This window comes from Mucor velutinosus, assembly GCF_035048745.1.
Source record: "Mucor velutinosus strain NIH1002 chromosome Unknown tig00000165, whole genome shotgun sequence".
In the NCBI taxonomy this organism is placed as follows: Eukaryota; Fungi; Mucoromycota; class Mucoromycetes; order Mucorales; family Mucoraceae; genus Mucor; species Mucor velutinosus.
In genome coordinates, this window is record NW_027041913.1 from 1,092,924 (window position 1) to 1,107,050 (window position 14,127).

At 39.4% G+C, this 14,127-nt stretch overlaps 5 protein-coding genes across 5 annotated transcripts; 2 read left to right on the top strand and 3 right to left on the bottom strand.

Moving 5' to 3' along the window:
* Window positions 1-92: 92 nt before the first annotated feature.
* Window positions 93-1,166, bottom strand: ATC70_003308 (uncharacterized protein; the record flags this gene model as incomplete). Its single annotated transcript, XM_064822671.1, has 5 exons — window positions 93-333; window positions 397-562; window positions 625-677; window positions 730-848; window positions 912-1,166. 5 exons carry the CDS (start codon window positions 1,164-1,166, stop codon window positions 93-95), a joined length of 834 nt encoding a protein of 277 aa, XP_064679271.1.
* Window positions 1,167-3,553: 2,387 nt separating this feature from the next.
* Window positions 3,554-5,459, top strand: ATC70_003309 (uncharacterized protein; the record flags this gene model as incomplete). Its single annotated transcript, XM_064822672.1, has 7 exons — window positions 3,554-3,571; window positions 3,643-3,863; window positions 3,917-4,074; window positions 4,132-4,346; window positions 4,403-4,622; window positions 4,683-4,747; window positions 4,812-5,459. 7 exons carry the CDS (start codon window positions 3,554-3,556, stop codon window positions 5,457-5,459), a joined length of 1,545 nt encoding a protein of 514 aa, XP_064679272.1.
* Window positions 5,460-5,589: 130 nt separating this feature from the next.
* Window positions 5,590-7,107, bottom strand: ATC70_003310 (uncharacterized protein; the record flags this gene model as incomplete). The annotated part of the gene is made up of 5 exons (XM_064822673.1): window positions 5,590-6,247; window positions 6,302-6,365; window positions 6,423-6,841; window positions 6,903-6,966; window positions 7,026-7,107. 5 exons carry the CDS (start codon window positions 7,105-7,107, stop codon window positions 5,590-5,592), a joined length of 1,287 nt encoding a protein of 428 aa, XP_064679273.1.
* Window positions 7,108-7,457: 350 nt separating this feature from the next.
* On the bottom strand, window positions 7,458-8,116 carry ATC70_003311 (uncharacterized protein; the record flags this gene model as incomplete). The annotated part of the gene is made up of 3 exons (XM_064822674.1): window positions 7,458-7,532; window positions 7,598-7,732; window positions 8,021-8,116. The coding sequence occupies 3 exons, from the start codon at window positions 8,114-8,116 to the stop codon at window positions 7,458-7,460; spliced, it is 306 nt and encodes a 101-aa protein (XP_064679274.1).
* Window positions 8,117-11,271: 3,155 nt separating this feature from the next.
* ATC70_003312 (uncharacterized protein) lies at window positions 11,272-12,872 on the top strand (the record flags this gene model as incomplete). Its single annotated transcript, XM_064822675.1, has 2 exons — window positions 11,272-11,527; window positions 11,587-12,872. 2 exons carry the CDS (start codon window positions 11,272-11,274, stop codon window positions 12,870-12,872), a joined length of 1,542 nt encoding a protein of 513 aa, XP_064679275.1.
* Between the last annotated feature and the right edge of the window lie 1,255 nt (window positions 12,873-14,127).

The following is a 14,127-nucleotide window of genomic DNA, read 5'->3' on the forward strand; positions in this document are numbered from 1 at the left end:
AATTAGTAACTGATAGTGTGTAGAATATATAATTAAAATAGTAGCGTACAACGATCAAGACGGCACATGCCTCGGCGTGAGATCATTCTTAATTAAGCATTGCTAGACGCATTATCGACTTCAAGTTTAGTGATGGCAATGTCGTTGTCCTTGTCATCTGTGATCTCTACACTGTTCATTTTGCCAGTTTTGCGAGCGACAAAGTCCCTGAGCCAGTGAATCAATACTTGAATAAAGAAGGCAACCACACAGATGATGCCAACTGCAAAATACCAAATAGCAGCTGAGGGACCTTGATACCAGTCCAGGAAGGGGTAAACCCATCGATGGTTTCTATTCAATTGAAAAAGTTAAGTTGTTTGATAACCATATGGCTTGAATGCTCGTGTTACTTACACAGCATAAATAATAAACGCTAAAAGCATATAGAAAATGATAGTTAACAGAGGGAAGATGGCCATACGGATAGACAGCTTCATTCGATTAAAGATGACATCAAAGATCATCAAAAAGAACGATACACCATGCACAGAGACGTTCATCCATACGCCTATAGTGGTTTCTATTGAATGGAAACATTCTAATGAGTATTATGTTTAAGTTAATTATAGAAATACCTCTTACTTGCTGCCATTGCCTTTGCTAAAATAGCCCAGAACACTACGGGAGTTACAATACTTGTATGCGGATTAATATGCTGATTTTCTCACTGAATAATTACTTTCTTACTTGAATGTTACAACTGTCGAGTAAAGATAAACATAAAGGTAATTCAAAACTGTAGGCTGGTTCACAAAGAAGGAAATGTCTTTTGTGTAGAGGTAGCGAATATGATGAACCAACGAGGTCTAAATATTTGAGAATTAAGCTTTGTTTGTTTTTTTTGATTTGCATGCCTACTTGTTACTTACAATCTGATATGCATGTAGGCCAATGAACGTCATTGATGTAAAATACTGAAAGAATATGCCTCCACTGGTTCCAATGTCTGTCCAGAGCACCACTGTTGAATACAAGGTCAAAATGGATCGAATGATCAGAAACGTTTTTGATGAAACCCAATGTGAGGTCACTGCATGTTCAGGAACAAATTGATCGAACCCAAACCATCGAAATACGGCATAGTTTGACGGCGTCAAGCTTTGATCTTGGTATGAAGAGACCATTATAGGCGGATTCAAGCGAGTTTAACAAGAAAGAAAGAAAGAAAGAGGGTGATCAAGTGGGTAAAAAATGGTTACAAAAAAACTTTTCTAATTGAGCTTTGTGTAATGCATATTTCAAGCACAACAATTTCGATTTATAGACTTTTTCCACGGATCACTTAACATGAAAGTGCGTTGCATACTCAAATTTTGAAATTCTGATCAGTAAGTTGCATAACCTAGGGTTTAATTTTGATTGCAGGTACAGAGCTTCAAAAGTCTTGTTTGTGGTTGGCTTGGCCTTTATCGATTGTATCAAGCCATGAATACGTGAAAGATAACAGGCAGAGCTGAAGTGAGCCGCCAGCGTTAATATATAGGGTTTCAATCTATTTATCAAGATTTGAGCCAGAACATGTAAAATTTTCATGCGCGCATATGTTATGAGAGTAACTACAGTCAATTCTGGAATAAAAAGGGGTTAAAAAAGCAGATAGAATACTGCTAAAATCCTTCTTTAATCGAAATTAGGATAATGTACAATAAAACGTATATTCTACGTCTCTATTTATACTATCTGGTTTATATCTCTTATCTGGCAGTAGTTCAGTAGCTGCCAGTAGTTTCATTATTATTTTGTACGAATGTTTATGCTTTGGATGGCTCTCACCGAAGCGAAGCAAAGGTAGAAAGCCATCGTGCGCAGTGGCAGCTCGCGCTACCGATTGCCCTTGTTGCGTATCTTATCAAAGTACTGCTATTTCATTTTGACCCTCCACTTACACATGTGAACCCTTCATATTATCTGTGGATCTGATTCTTATGTAATGCTCTACATCTATATACACCTAGCTATACTGGTGTTTCTCCTTTTTAGTCCTTAATGCCCCTGATACAGCAAAGTCTCAGTGCATTTGAGCTGCGTTTTCTTGCGTTCAAGGCCGTTTTAGATGGTCAGAATAGCACCAAACAATTGCTCTCATCTGGTAGTTACTTATTGCCACTATTACTCAACTTTTTGGGGACCAAAAAAAAAAAAAAAAAAAAAAACGAACAAAATTCGACCGAAAAGCATGAGGTACCCCTCATGGTTTTCATCGAAAATCAAACGATTGCGTTTTTGACCTTGATGATGAAGACTTTTACTATGCTAGTAGTAGCTTGAAAACTAAATATTTACTATTGTCAATCATCCGGTGTGGTGATTGCGGTCCAATGCCCTAAAAATGGCGTTGGACCAACTTGGTAATTTTTTCCTAAACGTACTCTTACAGTCCGGCCTCAACCAAATCAATAATGAAATTCTCCTGCTCACTGAATACCTTTCTGACACAGAGTCGTGTTATTAGATCATTATTTGTAATAGTTATATGGCTTTTGGAGTCAAGGCGACGTTCACCAAGGACCAGGCGAACCTGCTAACATTTGCTGTTTACATACGGAAAAAGGTATTTTATGTAAGAGAAATATTTTCAATTTTGATGCATATTGCATATGAATAAATTGCCCTATAAATACTTACGATAGCTGTAGATGTTTGATGATGACCGAGCTACATACTTATTTACCACTAATGACTGATTGCAAGAGGTACATCCTTGTTTGCGAATAATGAAGAAGCATACTGTTCTTCCTTTAGCTTATACGCAGTAGTAATTGATATGCCAATGCAATATTTATTTTATTTGCTCTAGGCGTTTCTATGGATCTAGTTGCTGCTGATCCCGTCATATATACTACAGATTTCAACATAAACGACCATAGGAGACTAGAGGTTAAATGCCATCATGCACTTGATACCCTTTAGAACCAAACTTATATGTATTATTGACCCAATCGTACCCTCTTCTGTCCTGAATTTATCTCACGAGGAATAAACATAACTGTCAAACTTTTTTACTCGACCAATTCTAGAGACATGCTTCCTCATTTTATGCATGTCATAACTTGAAATCCAATTGCTTTTAGCATTTTATTTCTGATTTATTATCCATTTGAATCTTATCACACGGATCTAGCTCGATAGTTGGAAAAGAGCTGTTCCAGTTGAATTTCTCGCTATGCCTAGTAGTCATCATCCAATGAATGCACCTGTTCTCCTTTACGACATATTTTCAGGGCTGATGCTCATTCAATGTTGAAATACCTTTGATTTCATCGGTCCGGATCCGTGATCAACTGTCACCGGGTTCAAAGAGTCACATTACAGCAAGGATTATTCTATCCATATCAAATGAGAGGCAGAGGCGAGAAGCAGGATGGAAAAGTGAAAGGCAGTGTGAAAAAGCAGAAAAAGGGAAAAGTTTTTTCTGAACAGCTATCTTATCTTTCTTTTCCTTTCTAGCTACAAATTTCTAAAGATTATTACGTTATAAAAGCTAAAAGGATCCGCCTTTACTATTAGCAAGATGAGTAACAATTTCGAGGTAAGCAAGAAAAAATAAGGAACAAAGCAAAATCCGCGCGAATAGACATGTAACCCATTCTCATTATCAAGGTACTTCAGAACGACCTGCGAAATGCTACAGTAAAAGAGATCACAGATTGTATGAAGGCGGTGAATAACACACTGAGCACCCATTCTCGAATGGTGGTCTCTGGCAGGAAAGAGGAAATCATCTTGCGTTTTACCAACTTCATTGTTGGCCTCATCAGCAACAACAAACGATCAAGCATTGCCACAGTAGTTCGTATCGTCAATGATACAGCACCGAGAAAGTAAGTGCAAAGTACTAATGCCAATAATAAGCCAATTGACCTTTATTACATAGATTAGCATGGAAGTACGAAGATGATGAGATCACTGTCAACTGCTTTAGACCTCGAGTTGGACGTGATAGACCTGCACAAGCCATTGAGCAACTTGACTTTAAGCGAAGTCCATTTCTCAACCCAATAGCTCGACTGGCTAGTATCAAAGTATGCCCTGGTATGTACTCTTTTTCGGTCTAACCCAATGCAACTCTTCTTAACCATTGATGATTAGCTGCTGCAAACAATTATCGTCAGTCCAGATTGTTCCAATTCACGTTAACAGATGAGCATCGACAACTTCTAGCTACCTCAAATGCTGTTGACGATCGGCCACCATATCAAATTAGATTTTATTGTTCACAATACAATGGCAACACATCGAATTTACTTGTTGAACTCCCCAGCGTGTGTGAACTCAAAGTAAACGACACTGTGATTCAAGGAAGCGTAAGATTCATCTCTCATGGCTGGCGGATGTCAGTATACTGACTTGGTTGCAATAGATTTTGCGTTGTTTAAAAGGAAAACCTGGCACTGTCAATCCTCCAGATCTCACCATCATGACACGAAAACATGCACTCAACAATGTCGAGTTAATCTACATCAACAGCGAAGTTCCGTTCATTGCTAGTGTCTATTTAGTGGAGAGAACACCTGTAGCAAAGCTGATCCAGATTATGAGGGAGGAAAGATTGGTGACCAAAGAGCAAGTCCGGGAGAAATGTAAGTTGTCTGCTAGGAGGGGGAATGGTGGGTATGATACTAAGTATTGCTATTTCATAGTACAACAAATACAGGAAGAGGACGAGATCATCATGGAATCTGAAACCCTCTCAACGAAAGATCCCGTAAGTAGCTTATCAGCGTAGCATGGCATCTGTTTTTCTAACCTGCAAAATTGCATTATTGTAGCTTGCATTCACCCGTATTAATACACCCATTAGATCCAATGCTTGCAAACATCTTCAATGCTTTGACGCCAACGTATTTCTAACAATGAACGAGCAAACGCCAACTTGGTCTTGTCCAGTGTGTTACCGACGGATCGAAAATTGGGAGGATTTATTTGTGGACGAATACTTCATGGAAATGCTACATAGTACTCCCAAACATATCGATAGCGTGCTTGTAGGATCCAATGGCATTATCACAATTATAGACGAAGATCCAAATAAAGCAGACGAAGAATCTGAGGAAGAAGAGGAACTCAATGTTAAATCCGAAGAAAAAGAGATTACAACGATCCTATTAGACGATGATGACGAAGAAGAGGATGAGGTGGGCAAACCCACAGACGCACAAGTAGAAGCAGAAGCAGAAGCAGACAAACAACAAGAAGCAGCCATATCTAATGATACTATACCCAACATTGCGAGTACACCTGAAACATCGACTGTCAACCCTGATGCCAATGCTTCAACGTCTCGTGAAAGAATTGCAGTGTCTGAAGGCTCTGAGGCTGAGCAACCACCAAGAAAGAAGGCAAAGTCAGACGTAATCGACTTGACATTAGATAGTGGAGACGAGGAAGATGGAGTGGAGATTACTAGTGCTCATTGATATCACCCGCATTGTTTGCAACTATATGCAGTAATTAATTGTCAATAAACATGGATAAAATAAAGCTAATCTTCATGTCAAGTAAAAAAAAAAAAAAAAAAAAAAAAGTAAAAAAGCTTATTATTATGGTTTATTCAGATGCACGCAAGGCCTTTTGCACTTCTAGTCTTCTCTCCTCCAATAAGGACTCCAATTCACGCTTCTTTGAGCGAACATCATCCACAATGCGGTTCAATCGACGAACGGCATCACGAGCTGCATCAATGTCTCTTTCTTGCTTGCGAACCTTGTCTTCGATGTCACTTTGGTCAGTCAATTGGCGCAACTTGTAGTCGTAGAGTGCTTGGAATTGATCGCGAAGAGGGCGTGATGCAAAGGATTCATAATTTTCGCTTTCTTTGGCCTCATTGGCTTTGCGCTCTGCTTCTTTGACTCGCTCCTTTAATTCAGCCAATTCTCTCTTGAGCATATCCTCCTCGTCATACTTATTTCCAGCTTTAGTGCTCTTGCTGCTCAATGAGGTACTAGCAGCACCGAGGCGATTGACGTAGCTATCAGCCAATTTAGCACTGTTTGACATGGATTGATTCGTTCCTTTACGAGCACCAGTGCCTGATCCAGGGCGTTCTCCGAAATCAGCTGCATATTCACCAGCAAAAGCAGCATGAAGATCTGGTGGTAGTTCTTTGGGAATGCGAACACCACGAGTACGCTGATTCAAAACATGATAAAACATCAAACACTGATCTTGCGTGAGTGCATTTGTGTGGTTCACATCGATTAAAGTCCTGCAGAGCACGCTTCAATATACAATGCTTACGGTATCCCAGACTCCTGCTTACCATGCGTTTGTTAAATCTGTGCGAGGAAGACCCAATGTATTGTAGAAATCTTCCATTCTACTAACTGTAGCAATTCATTCAGTCAATCCATCAATCTTGTATGCTTTTGAAGCTTTCTTACATTTGACTTTGCCTGTATCATTGGCATATTTTGAGTAGATATTTTGATATGAGGTCATTTCATCAGGAGTCATATCCCAGCTAAATTCAGGCTCTTGTGGTTGACCATAGTAACCTGTAGGCTGAGGTTGCTGATATCCAGTAGGTTGCGGCTGTTGGTAGCCAGTCGGTTGAGGCTGTTGGTAGCCGGTGGGTTGAGGCTGTTGATATCCTTGATATCCTGTAGGTTGTGCTTGTTGGTAGCCAGTAGGTTGAGCATATTGTTGTTGAGGAAGAAGGTGCACTTTGTTGGCGGGTATCAAAGAAGGAGGAAGAGATATAGGTGCTTCATTACCATTGATACAGTCGAAAGTGAGATGCATGGCGACGCAGAACTCTTCAAAGTCGAGATTACCATCCTTATCAATGTCAGAGAGATCCCTAAAGCAATGTACCATGAGAATTCGCACGATCGAATACATGGTGCGCTGCACGTTTTTACCAGATACGCTCTAAACGATTAGGTGGTAGGTTAGAGTTCAAAAGGACGTCGCGAGCGGTAGCACCTATATTATTCACATTTGAGTCATTTGTTCAGCAACATGGTATCCAGTGAATGTCATACCAGACATGTAGCCATTGACTTGGCCTCTGGCTTGAAAAATTTCGGCATATTTCTGTCTTTCAGCTTGAGTAATAGCACTCATATTCAGTCTTTACGATACAAGTAGGGAAAAGGAGTGTAAAAGAAAAGGTAGGGCTTTCTATCTATTGGAGTGGAAAGATGGAAATAGGTGTGCGGGCAAATACAATTGAGTGAATGTCGCACGGTGACGGTTACTGCATTTAGCTCTATTACATCAATTGGGAAAATGATGGAATGGCGAGCTATCGCTTGACAATGATCTTCCGTACATCAATGTAAATTGCATTAACCAGCTCTTATGTATATAAACTTTGCAAATGTATACTATTTTTTTTTTATTATGTAATACCATAGTATAGACACAATGGATGTTTTATTCAGAATGAGAACTTGTTCCAGAGCGAACTACATTTAATGACGACGGGTAGAGGCAATGACACCTTGGAGTTCCTCAACCTTCTTCTTGGCACGGAGGAAAGAACCGAGCTAGACACACAAATCCATGTTAGTATCCATATGCACACTGTATCCTATCAAACTGCTTTTCTTACCTTGGCCTTACAGAGCTTTCTGGCACGCTTATCTCTGGAGTTCTTGATCAATTCCATGAGACGACGTTCATAGGGAGCGAAACCAGCAACCTCACGGATGACGCTCTTGACGAAGACGGTACGCTTGGAAGCGGCCTATGTAAAACACATTTAGTACAGGTGTTTAACAAATATACATGATCGAGTGAATATGAATGTAGAGATGCCAACCAAAGAAAATGACATGGAATCGAGACACAGTGAGCTCACTGAATCCGATCCTAGCAAGCATATATGTTTGTCTTTTAAACGCTATACATGTCATTGCAAGGAGTGGGCCCATTATCACTGTAAATGTAATTTACATTTCATGTTGCAAAATTCACATCCACATCCAAATTTTCGATCATTCAGCATCCATCTATCCATCCACTAAATACGTACACCAATCTTGTTAGAGGGCTTAGCCTTGAGTTCACGACGAGCAGTGATGTGGCCCTTGTTGAGACCAACAGCAATTCCAGACTTGGCAGCAACCATTGTATATATGATGAAAGAGGGGGGAGTAATAAGCAACTTGCAACTTGCACAGCTTTCTACGACATCTCCAACTCCACCCTCAATGGAAAAAAAAATCAGTGCAAACACCCCGGCCAAAATTCTCAGTTCGAACCGGAGAAAAACTACTCAATGACATTAAATCAAGCTACAGTATTACAGCCATATTATTACAGTATACAAGCCTTTCGACACTTCAGGTGGTTTCCTGACCTACGCTTTGCTTCGGTGGAAACCAACCTACGTTCAAACGGTTCGCGTTGCCGCGGGCCTTTGGCTAATATCTCAAAATTAATATAGCTAAAATGTTAGAAGAACCTTGATTGCCGATTGATGTAAAATCGCTAATCATATGAGAGTTTATGCTTTGAATGGTTCTTTACCTTCGCTTCGCTTCGCTTCGGTGAAAACCAACCTGCACAGCGGCAGCCCGCGCTACCGATTGCCCTTGCGTATCTTATTAGAATACCATTACTTTCATGTTGACCCTCCATTTACTCATGAAAACCGTTTATATTGTCTGTGGATTTGATTCTTATGTGATGCTCTACATCCATATACATGTAACTACTTCCCACAAGGGCAAGTATCATACAGATATTATTTCTTTTTAGTCAAGAGTGTGCCTAATACAGCAAATTCTGAGTGCATTTGAGCTGCGTTTTCTTGCGTTCAAGACCGTTTTAGATCGTCTGAATAGCACCAAACAGTTGCTCTCATCTGGCAGTTACTTTCTGACACTTTTGCTCGACTTTTTGGGGATCAAAAAAAACATGGTCAAAAATCGACCAAAAAGCATGAGGTACCCCTCATGGTTTTCATTGAAAATCAAACGATCGCATTTTTTACCTTGATAATGAAGACTTTTAATATGGCTTATATAAAATCAAAATGTTTCTATCGATCTATCGTAACGCCTAATATCACCTTTGTGGGACTTTGATATGTAAAATTTCGACTTTTTGGCCAGAAACCTCATTTCATATTTTCACAAGTTTCTTAATAGATTCATTCAGAACATTTATCTTATTCGGTACCATTGGATGCGTCTTGAAAAGTACTTTGAGATTGTATTAGGAAGCAGAGGATGATCATCACAGCTTGTATAGTCGAATCTCACAAAAGAGTTCAATCAAGTCGAAAAAAAGCAAAATTTGGCCAATCTTGAACAGATAAAATTTTCTGGGTTTGAATCAAATTTGGCGGCTAGTGGGCCGGCTGGCAGACTCAATGCCCTTTCCATTATGAAGGCAATACAGTAATAAAAGCCTTTGAAACGTATGCAGAGTAGGTGGCACTATTGTTATCCATGCTATTTTTCTTGCATTCTATATTTAATAGAGCCAGTCTATCAAAATACTTTTGTGATGGCAATGCCATTGTTGTGGTGCATTGGGAATGAACTTAAGCTAGTGCCTGTCATTAAAAATGCATAAACGCATAAAAAATGCTGGCAAAATTTGATTCAATTTCAAATCTATTATGGTATTACTCCAAGTGAATCTGAAGATAGCGTGTATATAAAGCGGTTTCATCAGAGTTTTTTTTTTTTACATCGGTTTGATTTTGGATATCCAGCAAAAGAGCTAAATTTTGCGGATTGGTAATGCTTAGTGATCTGTTATTAAAACTCGCAATTGAGCAAAAAGTTTCAATGCATAACATTTGGCAGCATCATATACGCCACTGAAAGCTTTCAAAAATGCTGATAGCGTGAATGAACGATGCTTTTGTATAGAAATTACCGCGCTTCTACTTTAACGTAGGATTTCTTGAGCGCTAAACAAGTACTTGTGCAACTTGGATGTCCAATTAACATATACTGAATCTAAGCTATTGTTCACTGCTGTACAAGCGATGCCTGTTTGTAGATTGCTCTCCACTAGTTGCTATGCAAAAACTGATACTTTCTACTGATTGTGTAACATGATGTTGTGATTTAGCTATGATTGCGCCACTAACTTGTCGATTATACGTATTCTTTCGATTCGTTTGCAAATGATGATGAAATGATCTAATACTATAAACTAAATTTCGGTAACGCGACCTATGAATGATATAGAAAAGGCGAATTCTAACAAACAAACAGGTATCAAGATAAAAAAAAAAACCCCCAAATGTTTATCTCTTTTGAGTAACATTTTTAATGCTATAAAAATTTCATTTTGGCTGCGATACAACTGATAGAGATGGTATCAATAGACATCTACTTGAAGCACCGAAAAGTCGATTGTGGTGCTGTCGCAATATAAATACATCCTAATCGTTCAATCTCTATATTTCTAAATAATCTTACTACTTTTTTTTTTCTTGACTTTAATGAATAGCCGACAATGATATTGATTGATTAGATGTCAATCTCTTTAGTCCACGTTTGGAGCATGCATCACTACAGTCAATGGCACAATTCCCAACAATGTAATCAAGCATCACTTGTACACACGCGAATTTTTTTTTTTTTTTTACAGTTTAAATTACCTCATTAAGTAAACTTAGATTCTTGTGGCCACGTTTTTTTCTTGGTTAATCCGATTAGAAAGAGGCCCAAAATTTTTTTTATTTAATCGGATAAGTGATCTCTGAGCAACAAAGAGTGGGTTCAGTCAGAAATGCGAAAATCAACTCCGTGAGTCCGCAAAGTGCTTTCCATTAGCACCACTGTGTATTTCCCTTGATTTATACCAAGAAAATTGTAAAACCCAATGCTAGATCCACACAATTAAATAATAACCATCATGTTTCGGGTTTTGGGTCCATAAAAAAGTTTTTACCAACAAGACACGCTACAAAAGTATCTCGTATTTTTACCCAATTTTACTCGGCATTTTCCCAAATGTTACGTTGCACAGAGTGCACCCTTTGTGTTTTTAATGTAATCAAATTGTACACAGAAAAGATGTAGTAATAGATTAAACATGTTGATTATGAGCGACTCTAAAAGACGCGCTGATTTCCTCATCGTATGATCAATTGGAGATTGAATTAACTTGCTAATTTGATGTAAAACCCCTGTGGTAGAGATAAGATGTCTTACATGCGGAATTTGGGATAGCCTTTTTTTTCGCCTATTTTATCGATGCCAACATTCGAAATTTCAACCTCTTCTTCTTCTTTTCTTCATTATCTTAATCAACAAAATGTTTACCGATAACAAGCAAGCTCAAGCTCAAGTTCAATTCCCCATGCAATGGATCGCCGGTATGGATGTCGATGTCCAACCCAAGGCTGCCCGTAAGACTTCCATCATTTGTACCATTGGTCCCAAGACCAAGCCCGTTGAGAAGCTTGTTGAATTGATTGATGCTGGTATGAACATTGTCCGCATGAACTTCTCTCATGGTGATTACGAATACCACAAGTCTGTTCTTGACAACGCTCGTGCTGCTGCTGCTGGTAAGAACATTTGTGAATAGACAGATTTTTACAGATATCTAACGCTTCACATCAATTAGCTCGTCCCGATAAGGTCATTGCTATTGCTTTGGATACCAAGGGTCCCGAGATCCGTACTGGTTTGATGCTCAACGATACCGAAGTCCCTATCAAGAAGGGTCACCAAATGAACATCACCACCAACGAAAAGTACGCCACTGCTTGTGATGGCGAGAACATGTATGTTGATTACAAGAACTTGCCCAAGGTCATTGAAGTCGGTAAGAACATCTACGTCGATGATGGTGTCCTCTCCTTCAAGGTCCTCTCCAAGGGTGATGATTTCGTCCGTGTTGAAGCTCAAAACAACGGTAAGATCTGTTCCAAGAAGGGTGTCAATCTTCCCAAGACTGCTGTCGATCTTCCTGCTCTCTCTGAGAAGGACAAGAACGATCTTCGTTTCGGTGTTGAAAATGGCGTTGATATGATCTTTGCCTCTTTCATTCGTCGTGCTCAAGATGTCAAGGATATTCGTCGCGTTCTTGGTGATAAGGGAAAGAACGTCAAGATCATCTGTAAGATCGAGAATCACCAAGGTATCCAAAACTTTGATGAAATTCTTGCCGAAACTGACGGTGTCATGATTGCTCGTGGTGATATGGGTATCGAAATTCCTTGTGAACGTGTCTTCATTGCTCAAAAGATGATGATCGCCAAGTGTAACTTGGTCGGTAAGCCCGTTGCTTGTGCCACTCAAATGCTCGAATCTATGACCTACAACCCTCGTCCTACTCGTGCTGAAGTCTCTGATGTTGCCAACGCTGTCCTCGATGGTGCTGATCTCGTCATGCTTTCCGGTGAAACTGCCAAGGGTGATTACCCTATTGAAGCTGTTAGCACCATGTCTGCCACTTGTGAATTAGCCGAAAGTGTTATCTGTTACAACCCTCTCTTCAACCAAATCCGTGGTTTGACCGCCTGGCCCACTGACACAACCGAGACCATTGCCATGTCTTCCGTTGCTTGTGCTCAAGAAAACAATGCCTCCGCTATCATCGTCCTCTCCAAGTCTGGTCACTCTGCCCGTCTTGCCTCCAAGTATAGACCTTCTCAACCTATTATTCTCGTCACTCGTGATGAACAAACTGCTCGTCAATCACATCTCCACCGTGGTGTCTTCCCCTTCGTCTTCAAGGGTGATGTTGCCGCCAAGTGGGACGAAGATGTTGAATCTCGTATCAAGTGGGGTATTCAACAAGGTAAGGAAGCTGGTCTTGTCAAGTCTAACGAACCCGTCGTCATCGTTCAAGGCTGGAAGGGTGGTCTTGGTAACACCAACACTGTCCGTGTCTTGATTGCTCCTTAAATTCATTATCAAGCATACTGCATTCTAAATTACATTTCATTTATAAAATAAAACCATGATTCATCTATTCATCAAAGCTATTATATGAACTTGACCACATTACTACTGCAAATATCGATATTCAAATTCCTGTGGGTTCGTTTATATTTCTCTACTTGATGCTTCTCTACAAAATCCAAGATCTTGCATACTACTGAAAGCCTTCCTGACAACGAGAATTGCGATGGGTATAACTGGAGTTTGTTTTATTCAAGCTGCACCATCATATATTCACTATACAAAACTGCATTACTCAGGTGGAATTCTGAAACAGCTGATTAATGAACATTTGTATATTTTTCTTACTGACATTACCTTCTACTTCGATTGTCTTCCATCATAATATAGTCAATAGCTATATGAAATAGATTACCACCAGCCATTAGCCAAAAATATTTAATCTCCGTTCTTATTTTTCCTTCAGATTGGACAGATTTGATTAAATTTGACTCCAAATCTATCTATTTGGTAGATTCGACTATATAAATGGTGGTAATTATCCCATACTTCCTGATGGTCCCTGGTGGTAGGGCGAAGTGGTAGAACTCCCGTATGCCAACGGGAGGATCCCGGTTCAAATCCTGGTGAACGCAAGTTGTTTGATTTTTTTGACCTAGTACTGATGTCCTCGTTTGGTGTTTTGTGCTCTTATCCATGATCTATATTTTGACGATTTCCGCAAGACTGTACTGGCTCTAGGAGTCGCACCTTATTAGTAGTAGATTTCTTTCCCAACTTAGTTCAAAAAATATCTTATTCCCCTTCATTGCAGACATTGGGTCCACCAACAGTCTTGTCTATCACTCATAGCGACATTTACAGGACTTTAAATAAAACCTGGAGCTCGTCTCCCCTACAAAAAAAAAAAAAAAAAAAATACTTCCTGATGCATTTCTAGAGTACTTTTCAAGGCGCTTCCAGTGGTGTAAATTAAAATGAGTATTTTGAATAAACTTATTGAGTAATGTATGAAAACATAAAATGCGGTTTTTGGCGGAAGTGTCGAATTTTTCTATACAAAAGTCGCACAAACAAAGTTTCAAGGGCTGCTTGAGATCGATACAAACATTTTGATTCAATATATACCTTAGTAAAAGTCTTCGTTTTTGCGGTCAAAAACGCGATCGTTTGTTTTTTGATAAAAAGTATGAGGGGTACCTCATGGCTTTTGATCGATTTTCGACCATGTTTTTTTTTGGTCCTTAAAAAGCTGAGC